General features: G+C 33.8%; 1 protein-coding gene across 1 annotated transcript; it reads left to right on the top strand.

Annotated features, from left to right (window-relative positions):
* The first annotated feature begins 8,262 nt into the window (after positions 1-8,262).
* LOC140803376 (putative late blight resistance protein homolog R1C-3) lies at positions 8,263-10,994 on the top strand. The gene has a single exon (XM_073159238.1). It carries the CDS (start codon positions 8,483-8,485, stop codon positions 10,841-10,843), a length of 2,361 nt encoding a protein of 786 aa, XP_073015339.1. The 5' UTR covers positions 8,263-8,482; the 3' UTR covers positions 10,844-10,994.
* The last annotated feature ends 14,596 nt before the right edge of the window (positions 10,995-25,590 follow it).

Raw genomic sequence — 25,590 nt, 5'->3', positions numbered from 1 at the left:
ATGTGCAACCAAAATAAGTATTTATATACTTTTTTTATTAATTGAAAGGGTAAAAATGTAAAAATACATGAAATATGTAGTAAAAGCTAAGTTGGTGTTTTGTCAGGTACTAAATTTCAAAAAAGAACTGTTGGGTACTGAATTTTAAATAAATCTTGGACAGATGTATTTTTCTACAAATTACCCTTAAAAAATTTAATTACAGTTAATATAATAATCAAAAAGTCAACTCCTTGTTTCTTAAAAAAAAGCCAGAGTCTTTGTTTTTTAAATACTTTCTTTCTCACTCTTACTTTTTTAATTGGCCCGGATTGCGAGCATATCCTCACGCTGATGAAATATTCCGAAGATATATATATATATATATATATATTCGAAATATGTGATTTCCTAAGTTTCAAATTAATTAATAATGCTAATTTCTTTATTTATAAATTATTACCAATAATTGCTTTGAGAAAATAATCTCGTCAAACTTCATTTTCAAAAAAATTTACTGTCTAAATGTATTTTAATATTTTCAAATACATATGAAAATGACAGCTATGCATTATGCTATTCCACGATGGAGAGAAGGTTCTTGATTTTTTCTCGAACTTCACATATAAAAATGAATAATAAGCATTAAATACGACACTGACATTTATGCTAAAGTAACATGTCAATATATACATCGTTTTACTTAGAGCATCTGCATTGGTGTCAAAAGAGATGTTATAACACCCCTTAACACCTTCTCTCCAATGTGAGTGGGCGTTATAACGCCCACTCACATGAGAGAGAGTGTGGGGCGTTCATATGTATGAACGCCCCTGTGTCAGTTTTTTTAAAAAAAAATTCGCTAATTAGCGACGGTGTCTAACACTCCGTCGCTATTTGCGACGGAGTATTGAAATCCGTCGCGGCACGCGGACCCCACACGCGTGATGACTTTTTCTTATTTAATGTATTGGATTAAATTTCAAATTTGTATGTTTTAAAAAAAAATTCGGAAATTAAAAAATAATGTTAAATTAAAAATATATTATTATTAATATAAAATAATAATAATTCAAATTTCTTAAAAATATTTGAAAGTGAATATATTTAATTTAAATTAATAGTAAGATGAATGAGTGGACAGCGGGACCTACAAATAATGAGTTTGAATGTTAAAATGAATGTGAGAGAATAGATGTGTTAATGTAATGTGTATGTAGCATATGGACCCTACGATTTTTGATGAGGTGGTGTTAGTTATAACACCCACCAATGCGGATGCCCTAATATTTTAAAGAATATATATATATATATATATATATATATATATATATGTGTGTGTGTGTGTGTGTGTAATTAAACTTTAACAAATATTAAAATTTGAGTCGACATTTACCAAACTCACTATACAACTTGTACAAATTATTTTAATAAATCATATTTAAGTTAATAAAAATTTAAAATAATTGATAGGAGAAAATTTGATTGTCATAAATGAATATTTTATAGATGCATTGAAATCAGAATGATTTATTATATTATAATAATTAATGAATGCTATCAGCTGTTTCCCACAAGCTAAATAATTATTTAACTAAACAGTCAATGTCTGTACTGCACCTGTTTGGCAATATTCGAGTTAATTTATTATTATATTTTTTTAATTTTCATTTCTCGTAACTATGTCTTTCCAACTTTTGAATGAAAAATGTTTTTCATCACACTTAAGATATAACGGAATTTTTTTAAAAAAATTTTCAATTTAACATTCAAAACGTTCTTAAATGTAATATGATTTAAACAATTCATTGAATGTTCATATTTGATTTACTTTTGTGTTTAAGAACGTTGAATTCCAAAATAGTTCCCGATTAGCGGAGTTGTTCTTTTTTGTAAATATCTACGAATGATCTACTGGAATCAATCACTTTTTTCAATCTCTTGAATCAGATCCACGATCAGAAACTGGATTCTTCGTATAAATCGTATTAGAGATCTAAACGAAATTTAAATAACTTTTATTTAATTAATCAATTAATTAATTAGTATATTCTAGAATCTTCTAGAATGTTTAATGATAATTTTGCATTTAGTAACACTAATATTAATGTATTATTTAATTATTATATCCTAAATTTACTTAATAAATAATTATGAATTCGTCGTAACCTCGATCGACGATCAGATAACGCCGATGTAACGAGGGTACAAATTTTGTTAATATAATGAAAAATGAAAATTTCGAATGACAAAATTTTCCATTGGTCCATTTATTATAGCTGTCAGTTTTGTGAACTCCTTCACAAAAACAAACAGTTTCACTCTCTTTACTGAATTGACAATCAAGCTAAATTCCACAAGTTCCATTAGATGAAATGAACTTATAAACTCTTTTATAAGCAATATGTTGTATCTCCTTCAAGTCGTCAAATTCAACTCCTTCAATGTGACTATCACAATAGCAACACGAAACTCAATATTTGTGTGGTATCAACCGTTCAAAGATACAGCTAGCCATAAGTTCACAACTTCTTGTGATTCATAATAACATTTATTCTTATTCGAGTTTATCCTAATTGACCTCATTCTTTTCATCAACCCCTTGATAGCTTGATTTTTGTCAGTCCCAATGGATTAATAAGATTCCTAGTGCCATAGGAGAAACATATACGCTTCGATACATTGAGTTGCAGTACTGTAAAAAATCATTGATAAACTCAGTGAAGCAAATACAAAAGCGTCAACATGAAAATGGAAACGATGCTATTCATGTTCATGTAACAGATTTCGATGAATACGAATTATATTTTCGAAAGAGAATATTGTAAGAATTTGTATTTGTTTCAATGAAAACTTTCTGTTTGGACAATTATTCCAAGAAAATAGTGGGACGAGCGAACGCTTAAACTTGATTAAGCAACCGGTTTTTAGAACACGAGCAAATGAATATATTTGTGTAAATATTAGTTATAAAAATTATGAACATAAATATGTCATAATGAACTTATATGTCATAATGAACTTATATTTATTAATATGTCACAAATACGATCCGTGAGACCGTCTCACACAAGTTTTTGTCTAATATTATTTTGTAGATTTGTATGAAACTATTAATTATTATAATTTTAATTATTCTGTAGATTTGTATGAAACTATTAATTATTATTTTGTTTCTTCGTCAATTGTGGTCACTGAAAATCGTGTCTTTGTCCATGGTTTCCAATGGTTAGCGGCTTCAGTAATTTGACGTTTGTTTCCCATTTAAGATGGAGAGATGGGCAGAGGGAAAATGAGAATGAAACCAAACAAAGGTAAATATGTGGACTGAAAAACCAAACCTTGCCGAGGAACAGGGGAAATTCATCGCTGACGGTTGTTCGTCACTCAAATTCATCTTCTCCAATATGCCATTTAAACTTCTCTGCGATTTTTTGGATGGGTTTTTTTTGTAGAGACAAGACGAGTGGTAAAGAAAAGAAAGAGGAAGGAGAATGAAGGGCAGGATTGAGAAGGTAACAGTGTAGCAACGGCGATTCGTAGCTTTGAGATTTTTCTGATTGTTTTTTTTGGTTAAGGTCGAGAAAAATGGGGTCGAGGGAGGAGACGAAAAAAAGATTTTTTTTAAAAGAAATTTGTAAATAAATGAGGTAAATCCTAGAACAAGGAGTGCAAAATAAAAAGTTTTATATGTTAGGGAGTTAAAAATAAAAGAACTTTGACTTAGCGACTGAACAACAATTTCAGTTTCTGAATAAAAATTTTAGAATTGTCAATACGGGTTAGGTTCGTCGGATCACAAAAAGTCGTGTGAGACGGCCTCACGGGTCAATTTTGTGAAACAGATATTCTATATGGGTCATCCACGAAAAAGTATTATTTTTTTGTCAAATATATTAATTTTATTGTAAATATGAACATGATTGATCCGTCTCACGAATAAAGATTCGTGAAACCGTCTTATGAAAGACATACTCTCGTCAGATGGACTTAACCCGCTAAACAATTTTAGTGGGTTGAGTTGGGAAAATCTCATCCCATTTTACAACTCTAGTATCTATGAGATGCCATTATTCTAAAATGATCTTTAATTAGAAAATTTAGTTACTTCTTTGAGAAAAATGAGAACGAATTATTCTAAAATGATATTTTTATGTCTAAAATGATATTTTGTAAAAATATCTATTTTTACCGCTCTAGTAATCTATGAGATTGAATGCTTTCGAATTGATTGGGTTCGACTCGATTATGCAAGAACATTCCAACTCTTTTACAATACTTTTTTTTTCTCCTAAATCAACTCCGAAAACAAAATTATGCGCATAATTTGGAATAAGTTGTAATGCTAGATCAAATAAAACAAAATGTCTTTGTACCATATAAATGTTTATCTTCGAAGTTAGCTAGATAGTCCGATTCAAAAGAAAGAAAGAGAGAACAAATTTCATCATTGAGATATAATAAACTCGGCAAAAAAAGTTCACCTCGGGCCGATCCATTGAGCATTAAATTACAACCGCTCCAAAATCATCGAAATCAATGTGATTAGTAAAGACATGGGCCACAGTTTCTAGTTTTCATGATTTTGAATCAATTAAACTTTTTAGTCCAATTCCAAATATTTTACGTATTTTTCATTCCAGATTTCAGCTAATTTATCTTAATATTCATAACTAGTGTTTAACCCGTGCGATGCACGGGATGATATTATGAAAAACTAGTAAAAAATGAATAGATATTTAAATTGAAAAAATAATATAATTGTAAAAAATAAAAATAAAAACTATTTTTTCGCTAATTTTAAAAAACTTTCTTAAATACAACGCATGTCGATTAATTTTTTTGGCTAATAATCATTATCATATGTCAAAATTTTAGATTGTGTTAGCATAAGGCAATAACATGATGTTTATCATGTTTATTGCATTGATGTCGACCACCAACCTTAATGCATATTTAATTATTTAATTTTCGAGAAGCTATATATTATTATTTTTTAACATTTGATAAATTTTTTTTAGTCACATTCAATAAAATTAATGAAAAATACTTTTTCTAAAATTCAATAATTTCGTCTAAATTCACATTCACAAACAATTTTGTGACATGACACGTGTTTGACACATTTGAATGATAACAATAATTGTTTCATCAATATCTTTATCCAAATGAGTTGTGATTTTATCTACAAAATCTCTTCATAATATACACAACAGCCTATTATTTCGAAAGAAAAATGAAACATGTGATCATAAGTAAATTATGTATAAATCATAAAAGTTATTTTATTGACATTTACTATGTGTATTCCAAAACAATGTCAATAAATTTTATAAAGTGTCTTCTAATAAGATGCGTACTTTCTTTAGAATTGGTTTAATCATTTTCATTACGGGACATTTTATACTATAATGTATCCGTGAACTTTGTAATATAGAAGAAAAATATCACATTATTAATACGTAATAATTAAAATTTTGTACAAATAGAAAAATAATATTTTTTACTTCTCGATCATGAAAGACAGATTTCAAACTTAATGTCTCGTTGTTCTCGTTGTTTCCATATGTAGGTAGTTCATAACAACGAACAAATCTAAATTTAAACGAACATTACATCTTGGAAGGATTCAACTCATATATGGTGCTGAAAAGAGGAGTCATTTCATAATTCGATTTTGGAGTAGATAAATTTAGTAAGATAAATAGAATAAAATTGATTTCTAATATAATATGCAATATTGCATTATTTATAATTTAAAATTTAAAATTCAACTAAGACATCTCAATGGAAAAAAATTATACATTGGATATTTTTGACAGAATTATATCATACATTAACTATTTCAAATTTTGAAAATCTCGAATTGCATGCATTGAGTGTCAAACATTTCTAATTATTGAGGGTAATATACATGTTTATTGAGAGCAATTTAATATCCATTTGAAACTCTTTTGAATCTATCTTTTTTAATTTTCTTGTGCTCTCTTATTTGAATCTATCTTTTTTAATTTTCTTGTGCTCTCTTATTTGAATTTTTAAGAAGACAGTTCAAGATATACAATATACATATGGTTTTGGAAGAAAACTACAATGCATTAATTCTTTCAAACTAAGGTAATTTCAAAATAATATGCATTTGAGATCAAAAATTTATAATGATTATTAAATTGTAATTTAATGTTCATTGGAATACCTTGTTGTAGTGATAACTTTTAACACTCAACCAATTGTATTTTTAGAAAAATTAATAAACTAATTAAATATTATATTTCTTTTTTTGTAAGTAATTTGGGCAGGAAATTACTTAAAATAGCAAAATGTATTTTTGAATGATTTTACTTCATGCATGAGTGATACTGAATATTGCAATAATTTATATTTTAAATTTATTTATATTGTTTCCAATAACGCTTCAATCAATTTCTTTTATTTTGATATATTTTAATTTAGAAGATTCATTTTATTTAAATAATTAAAAGATAGAATATAAAAGTTACATTATTATTATTTTTTATTCAAATTCTTGTTTATGCATCTTACATTGTCCGTATTCTGCAAACAGTTTCCTTTCACATTCGTACCTATTTCAATGGTTTTTTTTATTATTTTAATTTAATTGAATATTATAATACAGACCCACAAAGAAAAGGATTGCGAGCATATTCTCACGCTGATGAAATATTCCGAAGATATATATACTCGAAATATGTGATTTCCTAAGTTTCAAATTAATTAATGATGCTAATTTCTTAATTTATTTATAAATTATTATCAATAATTGCTTTGTTTAAATTTTTGTATCGTATGTTGATGTTGAAATTAAAAATAAATGTTGTGAGAATATTATATTGTATGGAATGAGTCGGAGATGATTTTGTTGTAACATTGAATGTGATGCAATGAATCGAAGACATATATACAAAATGTCATTATTCTAAAATGATATTTTTTCAAAACATAACAAATAAAAAAAATGTTATTTTTGTAGTAAAATATAACATTTTAGCCATAAAAAAATATTTTTTTCACAGATTAAATATTTTTCACTCAAATCAACATAACATAACTAACAAAAAATTATACTTTGAACATAAAAAGTGAGAATTTTCATAATGTTTAGTCGAAAATTTGTTTCACAAAATTAACTGATAACTCAGAAGACAAATATCATAATATTTTTTTGTCACCGACAATTAACCAATCTTTATTTAGGTAATGCCCAATTTGTAATTGAAAAAAAAATTGAACGTGATTGCCCGATTGTCATATTCTACTGTTGACTTTCCATGCCTACATATGGGATCATTTGAATTTAATGGTCTTAATTTATTAGCCAAGTGTCATTTTTCTAGTAGCTGTTCAGAAAAAAGTTATAAATTTAAATAGCTGATTTTGGATTGACAGAGACATTTCAGTTTCTATTCTTCTCACCATTGACATTTAAGTTATAAATTTAAATAAATGAAAAATAAACTTATTCATTTTTCGTTAAAAATGAATAAGAAGTATTAAATACAACATTGAAATTTATGTGAAAGTAACATGTCAATATATATATATATATATATATACACACACACACACACACACATTGTTTTACTTATAATTATTTAAAGAATATATACACATATTAAAATATTAAAACTTTAACAAATATTAAAATTTGTGTCGACATTTACCAAACTTTAACGTACATATAATTAAACTTTAATAAATATTAAAATTTGTGTCAACATTTTCCAAACTCATTATACAAGTCAACATGTACAAATTAATTTAATAAATCATATTTAAGTTAATAAAAATCTAAAATAATTGGTAGGACAAAATTTAATTTTTCATAAATGAATATTTTATAGATGCATAGAAATTAGAATGATTTATTATATTTATACTATATTATTAAGTTTGAGACACTTAAAATAACTAACTTTTGGTGTCGTTGTCTGTTTTAAAATTTATATATATTAATAAAATGTTAAAACTTTAATGCAAGTTAAGTATATTACAGTGTATAGAATTTTTGTTTCTTAGGCATTAAATTGTGGGTTCAACTCTTATTTGAGTCTTTTTCTCTTTCTTTATTTTTTCTATTTATTTTTTTAATTCATATATCAAAATTACATTATACTCACTCATTATTTTTATAATTATATTTTGATCATCATTTAAATATAATATAATAGTTACGATGGTTAATGAATGCTACTAGCTGTCTCCCACCACGGTTACGCACAAGCTAAATAATTAATTGACTAAACAGCCAACTATCACATGAACTAGTACTTGCTCCATTTTTCTCTCCTTCCATGGCTGCTGCTTATGCTGCACTTCTTGCTGTTGCTCGATCATTGCGAGAGATTTGGATCTTGACAAGTATATCGATCCTCTTCACAAAGAAAAAAATGTTTCTCTCAAGGAAAAAGTTGATTTCATCGTTGCTTTCCTTGAAGATTATTCAGATAAGTATCAAGAAACACTTGGTCGTGAGGGAAATGGGATGAGAAAAGCTGCATATGAAGCTCAAGATTTCATGGATTCGTATCAGTGTTCGGTGTCAACTATTGATGATGATGGGAGTACTGAAGAGGCTAATTTGAACTTGGATCGAGACTTAGCCATGGCGTCTGAAAGGATTGGTTTTATTCGGGAAGAGACGATGATGATGAACAACAGTGACACAGCAAAAGATCTCCGATCGGTATCTTATTCTTTTCCTGTTGATCGTTCATCCACGGTCCAAGCCACTCCCAAAAAAAGGGTAGTGGGATTTGATGATGACTTGCTCGTAATCAAAGAACGGTTATACGAAGACTCTGCTAACCTCCAAATTATCCCAGTTGTTGGGATGGGGGGAATCGGGAAGACGACTCTGGCTAGAAAAGCATACGACGATTCAGTCCTTTCTCAATACTTCGACAAATGCGCATGGATCACAGTGTCACAAGAGTATCAAAGGAGAGAGGTTCTTTCAGGGCTTTTGAAGTCCCTCAAGAATGAACAATCTAATGAGAACGAAGCAGAACTGGCAAAACTAGTGTATCAAAGTCTCTTTGGCAGGCGATATCTTATTGTGATTGATGATATATGGAGTACCCAGGCATGGGATGATTTCAAGATGACATTCCCGGATGATGGTAGTGGAAGTCGAATCTTGTTAACCACCAGGCTATTAGATGTGGCTTCTCATGCGAGATCTTCAGATGCTCCTGTTCACCAAATGAAATGTTTAAATAATGATCGAAGTTGGGAATTACTTCAAGAAAGTGTTTTTGAACAACAATCTTGTCCTCTCCAACTGGTGGAAGTCGGGAAGAAGATCGCGGAAAATTGTGGGGGACTTCCCCTCACCATCGTGGTGGTTGCAGGACTACTCCTTTCTTCAGGCAACGTGATGAGAGAAGAAGTGTGGGAAAATGTTTCGGAAAATATAAGTTCTAAAGAGCCTACAATTGCCCTTCAGTGCTCAAAGATACTGTGTTTTAGTTATGATCGGTTACCTCTTCGGCTAAAACCATGCTTCCTCTACATAGCAGCTTTTCCTGAAGATTCTGAAATTGATGTTTCTAAGCTGATCAAGTTGTGGGTTGCTGAGGGATTTTTGAAATCAAATCATCAGTCGAAGTGCTTGGAAGATGCGGGGGAACGTTATTTGGAGGATCTGGTGAACAGAAGTTTGCTCTTAGTGAGCAAGAAAGGGCCTGACGGGAAACTCGAAACTGTTGGAATCCATGATATGTTGAGGGAGATTTGCATAACAAAAGCTGAAGAAGAGGGGTTTCTTTATCATGTGTCATCCAAAACCAATTCCGGAACAGAATTTGTAGAGAATCCATATCGCCGCCTAAGAATTCATTGCACGAAGGATTTTCAAGAATGGAAAATCCTAGATTCGAGCGTGCGTTCGGTTCTACTTTTCTCCGAGAGATATCTGAGTCCAAGAATAGATCTAAGGTCTAGGCACGTCGGTGTCTTGGATGCACCCCAAGTAACTTGGCCGATATTGTCACATGTAATCTCTAAATTCGTTAATTTAAGGTACTTTGCTTTCAAGTTAGATCATGCATGTCCCGATGGATTTCCAGTCTCAATATCGAAACATCCCAATCTCGAAACTATAGTTGTTGATAATCTAGATGTCACCAGATTCCGAAACTTCTGGCAAGTACCATATGAAATGTTAAAGATGCCGAAGTTAAGGCATCTGATCTGGAACAAAGATTTGCAATTATCCCATCCCTCTGATACAAGAATTGTTCATGAAAGTGATCTACAAACAATTGAGAAAGTGGCTGATTTCATATTTACCGAAGAGATCATCGAAATACTTGTGAATCTGAAGAAATTGGCTGTTGAATATTTTATGAATGATCATGATTGGGATTATTATAATCTCGAAAACCTTTGCCATTTACAAAGCCTCGAGGACTTGCAAATCTCAACGAGCTTCTGGCCTTGTCTCTCAATGTGGAACCATGCTTTTCCAATCGGTCTAAAGAAGTTATCTCTCCATAGAATTCATTTCCCTTGGGAAAATATGACCATAATTGGGTCGCTTCCGAATCTTCAAGTACTCCAGATGACAAGGATGGCAGTCCATAAAGTTTCAAAGTGGGTGATGATGGAAGGTCAATTTCTTCAACTCAAGTACTTCCGTTCTTCCTTGGATTCTCTGTTGAAGTGGGAACTGGAAAAAGAGCATTTCCCATGCCTTGAAAGCTTGATTCTTGAGGGTGCCAAGCTGATTAATGAGATTCCTAGTGGTATAGGAGAAATAGATACACTTCAATATATTGAGTTGCAGTACTGTAAAAAATCATTGGTAATCTCCGCGCAGCAAATGCAAAAGCATCAACATTAAAATGGAAACGATGCTTTTCGTGTTTGTGTCATTGATTTATTTGGATATGATGTTTTGTTTTGAAGTCACATTCGAGAGAAAATATAGTAAGATTTTGTATTTCTTTTGATGAAAGTTTTTTGTTTGACAATTATGCGAAGCAAATAGATAGTGGGACGAGGACAAAAAAAATATCACTCTAAGACCAATTACTTATTGTTTCAATCACAAGATTTCAAATTTGTGGCAATCTCAAATTCGAGACCTAATTATAACAACTTCTAAAAAAACCGTATATGCACTTTTATTAATTGAAATCAAACTAAACCGATAATATATGTAAAACAAGTTTAATCGAATAAAAAAATTCTAATATTCGATTTAAACCCCAAAATTTTCTTTATTTTCCTATTCTAAAAGTAAATAAAAAATTTAAAATCATACACATCAAATATACAATTTATGGCCAAGCAATTCTTGTTCTTTCTGTTCAAAAAACAAAATTCTTGTTCTTTGAAATAGTATGAACGGACCAAATTGAATATAATATCTTTGTTTTTTTTTAAAAAATTAATTTTAAAAAATAAGGTATATTGTGGAATTTTGCAAAATTAAGGCAAACGCTATTATCAATGACGGACGTTGCAATATATTTTGCAGCGTCCACCACTAATAGCATCTGAAGCTGTAAAATTGCAGCGTCCAAGCTACCAAGGCATTGGACGTTGTTTTTTATTTTTTAAATTTTTTTATTATCGTTATTATTATTTATTGAATTTAGACATATATCTTATTAGTAAAATAGAAAAATTACATGCAAAAAATAGAGTAAAAACTCAAGGAGTGAGTCTCATGTGAGACCGTCTCACGGATCTTAATCTGTGAGACGGGTCAACTGTGGAGACCCGGACGCTAATTAAATTCTTAATCATCATTGGGACTAATTAATCAAATATAAAACAGGGTCTAAATTTTTTTTTTCCTCTTTTAAAATGCGGAACGTAGTGACATAAAACATACATATATATACGTCTCAGTATATAAAAGTACCAATCCTGTACCACATACATTTATTCGGCTAAGGTTTAAACAGCTAATGTCAAGTGTCCAACCCTATCTCTAATCCAAGTCCGGAGCCTCCACTCTAATCACGATCTTTCCTCATCTCCTGGACCCTGATCCTGTCCCACCTGTTGTCATGTACACATACAGACAAGACAACAGCCGGATAACTCCGGTGAGAATAAATCCCAGTATAAATCAACGAAACATGCAATCATATAAACAATAAAGCATGTAATCAGGTAACAGATATATGTGTCAAAATCTGAAACATAAACAATCATAAACTGTCGACAATGTTCATAACTCTATCATTCAGACTAGACTCAATCCTAGTCTAGGGATCCCGGTTTCCAAATGTGGTGTTCCTATATCGAATTCCGTAATAGAAGGAACTCTGATCCTATTACTCGATATAACCAAATATGGTGTTCCTATATCGAATTCCGTAATAGAAGAATTCCAATTCTATTTACTCGATATAACCAAACATCCGGTGTCCTGACCTAACCGTCATGGACTGTAGTTCTATCGCTAATATCCTATCTTGAGACATCGTGCAATGTGCCCGTGGCGATACCCCCACTATCAGGCACTTCTGTCACAAGATTACTCGTCTAACACCTGTCATCTATAATTCAAGAGAACAAGTACCTTAATCAAATCAATGCAAATATCCATGCAATAACGTAAAGTATGTGATTTAGGGAAACTCAAGTCTGAACAGACTCAAGTCGATCTCCCAATACCAAATTGACTTATACCTTTCTTTCGTCGGTTTCTGGCTCAGTCGAAGTCCTGAACTCACAGCCTGTCTGGCAATGACAATACCAATAATTTCATATCAATATACCTTTCAAATCAATAACAATATGATCAATATGGATTTAATTCAAAATCAACGGTACAACGGTACACTTTCAATATCCCCGTTAATACAACATCTCCAGATAGCAGTTACAATCCATAATCCATATCCAATACAATCCGTAATTCAATCGTAAATCAAATATGTCCGGTATAACTCAATATACCCTAAAAATTCATAACACTTCCATAATCAGTCCGTTTCTTAATCTGACTTCTATTCTATGATGTCTAATATGTCAAGAACAACATATATGAGTTCCATTCAATTCTGACAATATCATAATTCTAAAACATGTCAAAACGTAGTAAAACTTACGTCCAGTTGTAGCCTACGTCGATAGGAACTCAATACCGAAGTCGGATTCAAAATCAGATGGACGGATTTCTCACAAAAGGCGTAAGGATTTTCAACCCAATTCCTCGGACCCTTTCTCGGTTTTTTGGCTGATAATTTTGAAATAATCATGATATATATATAGCCATGCATGCATACGACGAGGTGGCCTCATTTTGGCACAACACGTCGCACCGCGGGTGCGCTACATTCCGGACTGCGGGTGCGCTCAGCGTACTGATCCACATCCATTTTCCAGAAATTATGACCGCGGGTGCGGTCTTGTTTGCACCGCGGGTGCGGTCTTGTTTCTCACCGCGGGTGCGGTCACCCTACTGTACCAATACATAAAATTTCCCGAAGCACGACCGCAGGCGCGCTATGTTTCTTACCGCGGGTGCGGCATTGCTTCGGCAACACATTCTAAAATTCAGAATAAATAGCAGCACATTATCTTAAATCGTGCCTCAGTTGGCCCTTTCGTAATCACGTTAAATTATAAGTCAATAATCTTTGATTGACAGTGATTAATTCTCGAGCATTACATTTCTCCCCCCCTAAGATACGATTTCGTCCTCGAAATCACAGGCATTTCGTTCGTATCAATAAGGAGTATATATACAAAACTGTATAAGAAATTTACATCAGTGAAACAATGCTGGGAATTCTTGTCTCATGTCAGATTCAGTTTCCCAAGTGGCTTCTTCAATGCCATGACGAGTCCATTGAACTTTCACAAGGGGAATCGTCTTTGTTCTAAGCTGTTTTTCCTTACGATCGATAATCCGAATCGGTTTCTCGACATAACTCAATGTCTCATCCAGCTCGGTCTCGTATGGCTGAATCACGTGAGAATCATCAGGGAGATACTTCCGCAGCATTGATACATGAAAGACATCATGTATTCCTGATAATGAAGGCGGTAAGGCGAGTCGATATGCACGATCTCCTACCTTTTCGAGAATCTCATAAGGACCAACATATCTTGGAGACAATTTCTCTTTCTTGCCAAATCTGACAACACCTCTGAAAGGAGAAATCTTCAGAAATACTCGGTCTCCCACCTTAAATACCAACGGTCGTCTTCTGAGGTTGGCATATTTGGCTTGTCGGTCCTGAGCTGCCTTCATTTTCTTCTGAATCAATTTCACTTTCTCGGTCATATCTCTGATCATATCAGGTCCAGTCTCAGGAGCTTCAGAGATATCATCTCAATACAATGGGGATCGACACTTCTTTCCGTACAACGCTTCGAATGGAGCCATCTCAATACTCGTCTGATAGCTGTTGTTGTACGAAAATTCACAAAGAGGCAATGCATCTTGCCAATTAGTGCTAAAATCCAGTACTACAGCTCTCAGCATATCTTCTAATGTCTGAATCGTCCGCTCTGACTGTCCGTCAGTCTGTGGATGATATGCAGTACTCCGATATAACTTCGTACCTAGAGCTTGCTGCAGACTCTGCCAGAAGTGCGAAGTAAACCTAGGATCACGGTCTGAAACAATCGACTTCGGCAATCCGTGCAATCTAACCACTTCTCGAACATAAATATCGGCTATCTGGTCATACCTGTAGGTCATTTTGTATGGAATAAAACAAGCGGATTTGGTCAATCGATCAATCACGACCCAAATCGCATCACAACCTCTGGAGGATCTCGGTAACTGCGTCACAAAATCCATGGAAATGTGATCCCACTTCCATTCAGGAATGGACACACTCTGCAACAATCCTCCTGCTTTCTTTCTTTCAGCCTTCACCTGTTGGCAATTCAGACACTTGGCTACAAATTTAGTCACATTAGATTTCATTTGTTTCCACTAATACCGTGTCTTTAAATCATTATACATTTTCCTGCAACCAGGATGAATGCTAAATTGGCTGTTGTGTGCCTCTGTCAGTATCCGTTGTCTTAAATCAGAAACATTCGGCACAACAAGACGATTATTCACATACAAAACACTATTCCGAACCTGATATTTCGATTGATGACCAGCTCTGACCATTGCAATCGAATTCTGTATATTCTGATCACCTTTCTGAGCCGCTTTAATTTTCAAAATCAGCTCTGGTTCAGCTTGAATAGTATATAATTTCATTGGTCTCTGATCTGTCTCAAACACTAATCCAGACAAACAACAGTCTTCAACCAAATTCGAAACACCCATAGTCGATAAGGATAACGAACATACCTTTCGACTCAGTGCATCTGCTGCTGCATTGGACTTCCCCGGATAGTATTTAATTTCACAATCAAAGTCTTTCAATAAATCCAGCCATCTCCGCTGTCTCATATTCAACTCTGATTGTGAAAACAGATATTTCAAGCTTTTATGATCAGAATAAATCTCAAATTTCTCACCGTACAGATAGTGTCGCCATATTTTCAATGCAAAGACTATGGCTGCCAATTCAAGATCATGAATTGGATAACGAGATTCATGGGGTTTCAGTTGTCTCGAGGCATACACGATAACATGTCTTCGCAGCATCAACACACAACCCAATCCTCGATGAGATGCATCACAATAAACAACAAAGTCACCAGTACCTGAAGGAATCTTCAACACAGGCGCACTGGTCAATCTCTTTTTCAATTCTAGAAAACTGGATTCACAGTCTTCTGACCAAATAAATGGAGCATTCTTCTGAGTCAACTGCGTAATCGGTTTGGCAATACTCGAAATATCTTTAATAAAACGTCGGTAATATCCCGCCAAACCCATAAAGCTGCGAATCTCGGGTACAAATATCGGTCTTGGCCAAGAAATCACTGCCTCAACCTTACTGGGATCAACTGATATCCCGTCTCCGGATATAATATGACCCAGAAACACCACCTGTTTCAACCAGAACTCGCATTTTGACAGTTTAGCATACAGTTTCTCCGTCCTTAAAATTCTCAACACAGTCCTCAGATGATTAGCATGCTCAATCATATTCTTTGAATAAATCAATATATCATCAATGAATATGATAACAAAATCATCCAGATATTTCTGAAAGACGCGGTTCATCAATCCTATAAATACCGCCGGTGCATTCGTCAAACCAAATGGCATGCCAATAAATTCATAGTGTCCATACCTGGTTCTGAATGCTGTCTTTGAGATATCAGACTCCCTGACTCTCAGTTGATGGTATCCAGATCTAAGATCGATCTTGGAATAAACAGAAGATCCCTGCAACTGATCAAACAAATCATCGATACGAGGCAATGGATATTTATTCTTTACCGTTGCCTTGTTCAGTTGCCGATAGTCGATACAAAGTCTCATCGACCCGTCTTTCTTCTTCACGAACAGTACTGGAGCACCCCAAGGAGATACACTCGGTCGAATATACCCCTTGGCCAGTAAATCCTCCAACTGTTCCTTCAACTCTTTCAATTCGATCGGTGCCATCCTGTATGGAGCACTAGAAATCGGAACTGTTCCTGGCATTAACTCAATGCTGAAGTCTATCTCTCGAATCGGAGGCAATCCAGGAATCTCATCTGGAAAGACATCAGCAAACTCACACACCACTGGCAAGTCCGCCAATGATGGGCTCGATTTCAGTAAATCAACTGAATATACCAGGAATCCATCTGCTCCCTTCTGCAATAATCGAGTCATATTCATTGCAGATATCAAAAGAATTCTGGCACGAGAACCTTTACCATAAAATTTCCACTCCTCAGCCATCTTAGGTCTGAATCGAACTATCTTATGGAAGCAATCGACTGTAGCTCGGTACTTGGTCAACCTATCGATACCGACAATACAATCAAAATCAGATAAACCAAGCACAATACAGTCTAACTCAATCGTATGCCCATCGTACTGCAGTATACACGATTTAAAAGATTTTACTGATATCAAACATGTTCCTAACGGAGACGTGACAGATACTACAATGGCTAATGACTCAACAGGCAATGTGTGCATTAATGCAAATCTCTCCGAAATAAAGGTATGAGATGCATCAGTATCAATCAATACATATGCAGGATAACCAGAAATAAAACAGTTACCTGCCACAACATCATCAGGTGCATCCTGTGCCTGATCCTCGGTCAAAGCAAAAACTCTGGCCTGCTGTCTCGGAGGCTGGCTCGCTGTCTGGCCCCCTCCTGGCCTCTGCTGTGACTGAGTAGGCGGTGCTGGCTGAAAAGTATGAACGGCAGATGGTCGTCTACCGGTCTGAGCCACTGATCCCGATGACTCAGTTGCCTGTGATCCCTGGGCACTCCTCTGGGGACACACTCGGGCAAAGTGTCCCTGCTGTCTACAGATACGACAGCTGCCAACCACTCCTCGGCACTGATCTGTGGAATGCCTCCCTCCACACGTACCACAGTACGGTCCTGTATAACTCTGGCCTTGACCGGTCTGTCTAAAGCCACTCGAACTGGACGAGCTAGTTCCTGATTTCTTGAATTGTTTCCCTCTAGCCTTCAAGAAATCCTTCTTCCTGCTACTGTTACTGCCACCTTCAAATCGAGGAGGTGGTTGTTGCTGTCCCGGTACTGGAAGCACAAACGAAGCCTCTCTCTGTCTCATCAGTCCTGCTTCGGCTCCCTTGGCTCTGTTCAAGGCATCGGTGAAATTTTTTGGCCTCCCGGTATTCACCAAGGTAAATATTTCAGGATTTAGGCCATTTATGAACTGGTCCGCAACGGCCTCATCATGTTCAGCTACATGGGGAGAAAATCGAAGCAGTGTAGAGAACTTAGCCACATAGTCCTCAATGTTTAACTGGCCTTGCCTCAAGTTCGCAAACTCGGCTCCCTTGTCCTTCCTATAAGATACTGGAAAGAACCGTAGATAAAATTCAGAATTAAACACATTCCAGGTAATGGCCGTACCTCGTTGTTCCAATGCCCGTTTCGTTGTGATCCACCAGTGTTTAGCCACATCATGCAACTGGTGTCCAACCAGTTTCACCCTCTTTTCATCAGTATATTCCAGAGATTCGAACATCGCTTCAATATCGTCCAACCAACTTTCACATTCTACGGAATTCTCCGTACCTTTCAAAGTCGGTGGATGAAATGACTGAAACCTTTTCAACAGTTTCTCCATCGGTGTAGGAGTCACATCCATGGGAGGATTTGATGTACTCCCATGTTCTGGTATTCTTCTCGGAGGCATATCTGAAATCAAAAAGATTAGCAACTCCAAACCAAAGTTCTAACTTAGTCCTCCTCCGATCATCTTACTGCTGATCCAGAATCGGCTCTGATTTGTTCTCAATAATACATGTTTTCAAATTAAGTCAGATAAACAGATAACATGTATTATAAAGCAGTAAATCATGCTAGCAATCAAAAGCAGGAAAGAAAACACATTCTACCCCGCTCACTAGCATCTTCTATCTTAATCTAAAGGATCTATCGTTCTGATACCACCTGTTGTGGGGACCCGGACGCTAATCAAATTCTTAATCATCATTGGGACTAATTAATCAATTATAAAACAGGGTCTAAATTTTTTTTTTCTCTTTTAAAATGCGGAACGTAGTGACATAAAACATACATATATATATATACGTCTCAGTATATAAAAGTACCAATCCTGTACCACATACATTTATTCGGCTAAGATTTAAACAGCCAATGTCAAGTGTCCAACCCTATCTCTAATCCAAGTCCGGAGCCTCCACTCTAATCATGATCTTTCCTCATCTCCTGGACCCTGATCCTGTCCTACCTGTTGTCATGTACACATACAGACAAGACAACAGCCGGATAACTCCGGTGAGAATAAATCCCAGTATAAATCAACGAAACATGCAATCATATAAACAATATAAAGCATGTAATCAGGTAACAGATATATGTATCAAAATCTGAAACATAAACAATCATAAACTGTCGACAATGCTCATAACTCTATCATTCAGACTAGACTCAATCCTAGTCTAGGGATCCCGGTTTCCAAATGTGGTGTTCCTATATCGAATTCCGTAATAGAAGGAACTCTGATCCTATTACTCGATATAACCAAATATGGTGTTCCTATATCGAATTCCGTAATAGAAGAATTCCAATTCTATTTACTCGATATAACCAAACATCCGGTGTCCTGACCTAACCGTCATGGACTGTAGTTCTATCGCTAATATCCTATCTTGAGACATCGTGCAATGTGCCCGTGGCGATACCACCACTATCAGGCACTTCTGTCACAAGATTACTCGTCTATCACCTGTCATCTATAATTCAAGAGAACAAGTACCTTAATCAAATCAATGCAAATATCCATGCAATAACGTAAAGTATGTGATTTAGGGAAACTCAAGTCTGAACAGACTCAAGTCGATCTCCCAATACCACATTGACTTATACCTTTCTTTCGTCGGTTTCTGGCTCAGTCGAAGTCCTGAATTCACAGCCTGTCTGGCAATGACAATACCAATAATTTCATATCAATAGGAACTCAATACCGAAGTCGGATTAAAAATCAGACGGACGGATTTCTCACAAAAGGCGTAAAGATTTTCAACCCAATTCCTCGGACCCTTTCTCGGTTTTTTGGCTGATAATTTTGAAAGAATCATGATATATATATAGCCATGCATGCATACGACGAGGTGGCCTCATTTTGGTACAACACGTCGCACCGCGGGTGCGCTCAGCGTACTGATCCACATCCATTTTCCAGAAATTATGACCGCGAGTGCGGTCTTGTTTGCACCGCGGGTGCGGTCCTGCACCGCGAGTGAGGTCTTGTTTCTCACCGCGGGTGCGGTCACCCTACTGTACCAATACATAAAATTTCCCGAAGCACGACTGCGGGTGCGCTATGTTTCTTACCGCGGGTGCGGCGTTGCTTCGGCAACACATTCTAAAATTCAGAATAAATGGCCGCACATTATCTTAAATCGTGTCTCAGTTGGCCCTTTCGTAATCACGTTAAATTATAAGTCAATAATCTTTGATTGACAGTGATTAATTCTCGGGCATTACATCAACCCTACTCATATTCACAATAAAAAGTAATACTCTTAGCAAAAAAAGTAATATTTTTTCATGGATGACCCAAATAAGGGATCCGTCTCACAAATAAGACCCGTGAGACCGTCTCACACAAGTTTTTGCCAAACTCAAGTTCAATAATTTGAAAAATAAGTCACTTTAAATGGTTAGTTAGTCAACCAATATTTGTTTAAACTTGTTTATTTGTAAAATATTAATTAATTTATCTTTCAAAAAATTTAACTTTTTTGTTTTAAAAAAATTATTTATCTAAATATGTGTTGATTTAGTTTTCCAAAAAAATATTTACGTATCCATCCATTCATTTTTTATAATAATAGTTGGAATATGATCTTTTATTTATTTAAATATACGTTGATTTAGTTTTTTTTTTTTTAAAGTAGTGTATATGTGTCGATCCACTTATTTTATTATTTTTAAAAATAATGAATTGGAGATCCAACTTTAGGGGTGTCAAAATCAAACACGACCCACCAACCCGACACGATTCAGCTCAAAAAAAATCAGGTTTTGGTTTGGGGTATTCGGGTTCGGGTCAGCTATCGGGTTCGACCCGATAGCTGACCCCAAAAAAATGATCGGGTTCGGGTTGACCCGTAAAGTTTAATTTTAAAAAAATATAATTAATTAATATTGCCTACATTTTTATATATTGTATGTCTGAAAAAAATATTTATTGTATATTTATATCATAAATTTTCATAATTTAATATTTATTTTGAACATTTTTTATTTTTAAATTAATTGTTTATTTGATTTAGTAAATATACTTTATTTTTCTACCATTAGACTTTCAAATTTAAATCATATATATGAGGAACATTTTGTTATTATGTGTTTAAATTAAAATATTATTAACTTTTTTTGTAATTTTATTTAATTTTCTTTAAAAAATTCAGAATCGGGTTATACGGGTTGATTCGAGTTGAGAATTTTCGGGTTGGCTCGGGTTCGGTTTGGGTTCGGGTTGAACAATTTTTGAATAGTACTATTGTTCAACCCGACCCGACCCAACCGAATTGATACCTCTATCCAACTTCCATTTTTTGTAAAAGGACTAATTTGAAAGATAAATAACTTAAAAATAGTGAACCGATCAGCCATTTAGAAAATTATTTATTTTATAAATATTAAGAAATTTATAAATTTTTGCGCAGATTCAAAAATTTTTGCCTGTGAATAAAATAAAAAAATGATCATCTTTCAAATTAGTCTACAAGCAAAAAATGTAAGTTGGAGCTCAAATCCATTATTTTAAAAAATATATATAATAAGTGGATAGACGCATATAAATTTTTTTCGGAAACTAAACCAACATATCTTTAAATAAATAATTTTTTATAAAACAAAAATAAGCTCAAAATTTTTTTGAAAGATAAATTAATTAATATTTTACAAATAAAGAATTTTTTTTAAAAAAAAATTGGTTGACTAACTCATTATTTAAAGTGATATATTTTTAAAATTATTGAACTTGAGTTTCAACATTCATTTTTTTTACATGTTGTCTTCATATTTTACTAATAAGATATGAGTCCAAAATCAATAAAATAATAAAAAAATTAAAAATAAAAAACTGTTTTTGCAAAAATCTGCCATCTACCATATTTTTGAAATTAAATATTTTAAAAAAAATTAATTTTAAAAAATATCTTTACGTATGGTTCAGATAATTATTTTGAATATAATATCTTTACGTATAATTTAGATAATTATTTTATAAAAGAGGCATATGACTCATTTTAATTCATATCAGATGTACCAATATTTTTTGGTTTCCATCTGTGTTACCAGAGAAAGGTTGAGTTCCATGAGGAAAAAGTGAAACTGATGGCTTCCGAAAGTTTTGTACTGGCAGCCATTCCATGCTTTGTTGGTCACTATGATCATTGGAGCATGCTCATGGAGAACTTCTTGAGGTCCAAAGAATATTGGATGGTTTTAGTTTCTGGAGTAGCAAAACCAACAACAAGTGTTGTGATGACAGATGCACAAAAGACAGAGGTTGAAGGGCTGAAAATAAAGGATCTTGAAGCAAAGGGTTCTCTTCCAAGCTATTGCAGCAACCACATATGTGGAGAGAAGAAGGCATTTTCTGAATTGCAAGATTTCCTTTGCAGCTCTGTTAAGTTTGGTGACAACTCTAAGATTTCTATTATGGGAAAAAGAAAAGATAACAATCCAAACTAAAAGAAATTCCACCCACACTATCGCTAATGTTCTTTTTTGTGCCAGATTTAAAGACCAACTTGCTTAGTGTGAGTCAGTTGCAAGAAAAAATATATGAGATTTTTATCGAAGATAGAGTATGTCAAATTCAAGACCCAAAGTTGGGCTTAATTGCTCAAGTTAACATGACGGCGAATCGTATGTTCCCACTTTTCTCCACAACACTACACATTCATGCTTCTCAGAAAAATTAGAAGACGAGGCATGGCTATGGCATTTTTACTATGTGCATCTGAATTTTGGCGGATTGAAAATGCTACAGCAAAATAACATGGTGACAGGGCTTCCTCAAATTATAGATTCTTCTCAATTTTGTGATGAATGTGTTGTTAGAAAACAACACCGTAATCAATTTCCACAAGGAAATCATGGAGGACAAAGAAGACATTGGAGCTTGTTCATTCCGACATTTTTGGGCCAATAACACTACATTCTAAGAGAGATTGTGATCCTACCATTTTTTTGAAGTGGTTGTCCAAGAATCGAAATGGAGAAAGGATATGGATGCTGAAATTACAGCCATTGAAAGAAATGATTCATGGGAGCTATGTGATCATCCAAAAGGGCATAACACAATTGGTGTAAAGTGGGTTTACAAGACAAAGTTAAAGGAGAATGGTGAGGTCGATAAGCACAAAACAAGCTTGGTAGCCAAAGGCTATAAACATGAGTTTGATGTTGATTATAAAGAACTATTTGCTCGAGTTGCGAGGCATGATACAATTAGATTGGTAATTGCTATGACAGCTCAAAACTCATGGCCTATCTTCCTGTTAGACATAAAATCAGCATTCTTTCATGGATATTTGAAAGAAGAGGTATTTTATAGATCAACCTCTTGGTTATGTAAAACTTGGCAATGAGCAAAAAATGTACAAGTTAAAGAAAGCTCTACATGGATTAAACAAGTTCCACGGGCTTGGTATAATCGTATAGAAACCTATTTTTGAAGGAAGGATTTCAAAAATGTACTTGTGAACATACACTTTTCTTAAAGATTGAAGATGGAAGGAAATGCTCATTGTTTGCTTATATGCAGATGATTTACTGAAAATAATACAACCATATTTGGAACTTTTAAGAAATCCATGATGGATGAATTTGAGATGTCTGATCTTGTTACGATGAATTATTTTGTTAGCATTGAAGTGGTGCAGTCCTCTGTTGAAAATTTATTTCTTAAAAGAAATATGTTCGAGAAATCTTGGACAAGTTTAAGATGAAGGGTTGTAATGTTGTAATACTCCATCTGAGTTTGGAGTGAAGGTAAACAAAAATAATGATGGAAAGAAGGTTGATGACACTCTCTACAAACAAATAGTGGGGAGTTTAATGTATTTGACATCAACAAGACCTGATATAATGCATGTTGTAAGTGTGATTAGAAGGTACATGGAATGTCCTATAGAGATTCATATCTTGGTTGCAAAAAGAAATTTCTGTTACTTGCTAGGTGCTAAGGAGTTTGGGTTGTTCTACAGGAATGGAGAAAAGTTAGATTTGTTTGGCTTTATAGAGAATGACTGTGCTGACGATTCAGATGATCGTAAAAGCACATCTGGTTATGTTTACATGATGGGGACATAAGTTGTTTCATGGTCATCAAAGAAGCAACCTATTGTCATATTATCATCTACTGAAGCTGAATTTGTTGATACAACTGCTTGACTTGTGCTTGTCAAGCTATTTAGATAAAGAAAATCCTTAAAGAGCTGAATTTCTAGGAAGATTGACTAACTCAAATTTATTGTGATAACAGTTCAGCAATAAAGCTTTCAAAAATTCTAGTTTTACATGGTCGAAGCAAGTATCTAAATGTGAAGTATCATTTCTTGAGGGATCTCACAAATAATGGAGTCATTAATCTTATTTACCGCCGAAGTGAAGATCAGGTTGCAGATATTCTAACCAAGCCTCTCAAATTACCTGTATTTCAGAAGCTCATAAAACTACTTGGTGTTTGTACTTCAAATGTTTCAGTTTTAGGAATGGAGCTTCAAAGTTAACTTTTATTAAACTGGATGTATGTCTGGAACATCAGTTTAAAGAAGAGATTGATGTGAAAATTTAAATTCTTTTGTTTGTAAACATTTGGGTTGTCCTAGTCTTTAGGAGTGTCAGTAAGTTTATTTCTATTTAACTAGTCAATAGAAGTTTGTTTTTGAACGTTGGATAATTTTCATGTTGTTTCAGTTATGTATTAGCCTATATATAGGCTGTTTGTTTATCAGTGTTAAGTAGGAAAAACATATTTATCCTATGCTTCTTATTGTTCTTGAGAAAAACACTTCCTCCAATATTTTTTTGGTTTCCATCACTAGTTGATATGACAATTGCAATCCGAACTCATTCTGCAGTTTTGCTCGAAAGTTGTTCTTTGATGGAGGAATACCACTATAGAGTACCTCCAAGAAGTTGAGAACCATCCCTCTGTTGTAAGGATTCACGTGTCCATCTAAAATTCTCATAACCATTTGACTGCAATAAAAGCATTAGATATATATATATATATATATATATATATATATATATATATATATATATATATATATATATATATATATATATATATCTGAGGTACTAAAATCCTGTTAGAGATAGTAGTTTTTCTTGTTGCGTATACCTTCACCTAGATTACAATAAAAACGTGCAGAAACAATCTGATGAAGTAATTGAAAGACAATAAAAAGAGTAGGCAGCAGTTGTTTATGGAAATTCGAAGATGAAATCTTCTACGTCTCCCCTTCTTCTGTTTCCAGAACGTATAACTAAAAGACTTTGGATATTACAGTACAACTCTTGTACACACCCACTTCAGAAGGACTTACACCTCAGCCAACTGAAACTCTTAGTTACTCAACTCACAAATAATGTAATACACAGAGTTCTGAAAAGACTCTTTTCAGATTACAATCTCTTCCTGATAAAGTATAAGTGATGTAAAGATTGTGAAGAGAGTAAGAATCAGTAGCACAAGATGATCTTTGAGAGATCAGATATTTGCTGTGAAGCGTGTGCTACTATTCTTTGTGTTGAACTCTAAGTAATCAAGGAATTTTGAGGTTGTCTCGTATAGAGAAAATTAGCTTTGATCCTTGAAAAGATATTATGCGTAGTGTCTTCTATCGTAAGGGTTTGTTTCATGTATATATAAGTGACTGAGTTCAACGTCTATAATCAGAAGATGTCTTCAGAAAACTGATAGAGTCAGCTTTATTACCAAAAGAAGTTCCTGCAGAAAAGCTATAAAACAATCAGTCTTGTTTTATACTAAATTGGGTAAAGTGC

The sequence above is a fragment of the Primulina eburnea genome, chromosome 10, assembly GCF_022965805.1.
Source record: "Primulina eburnea isolate SZY01 chromosome 10, ASM2296580v1, whole genome shotgun sequence".
Classification (NCBI taxonomy): domain Eukaryota; kingdom Viridiplantae; phylum Streptophyta; class Magnoliopsida; order Lamiales; family Gesneriaceae; genus Primulina; species Primulina eburnea.
Note: the sequence above shows the minus strand (reverse complement) of the source record. Positions and strands in the feature narration are given on the sequence as shown.

Excerpts from the sequence above, each read along its gene's own strand:
- LOC140803376 (XM_073159238.1), top strand. The coding sequence starts at position 8,483 with ATGAGAAAAGCTGCATATGAAGCTCAAGATTTCATGGATTCGTATCAG.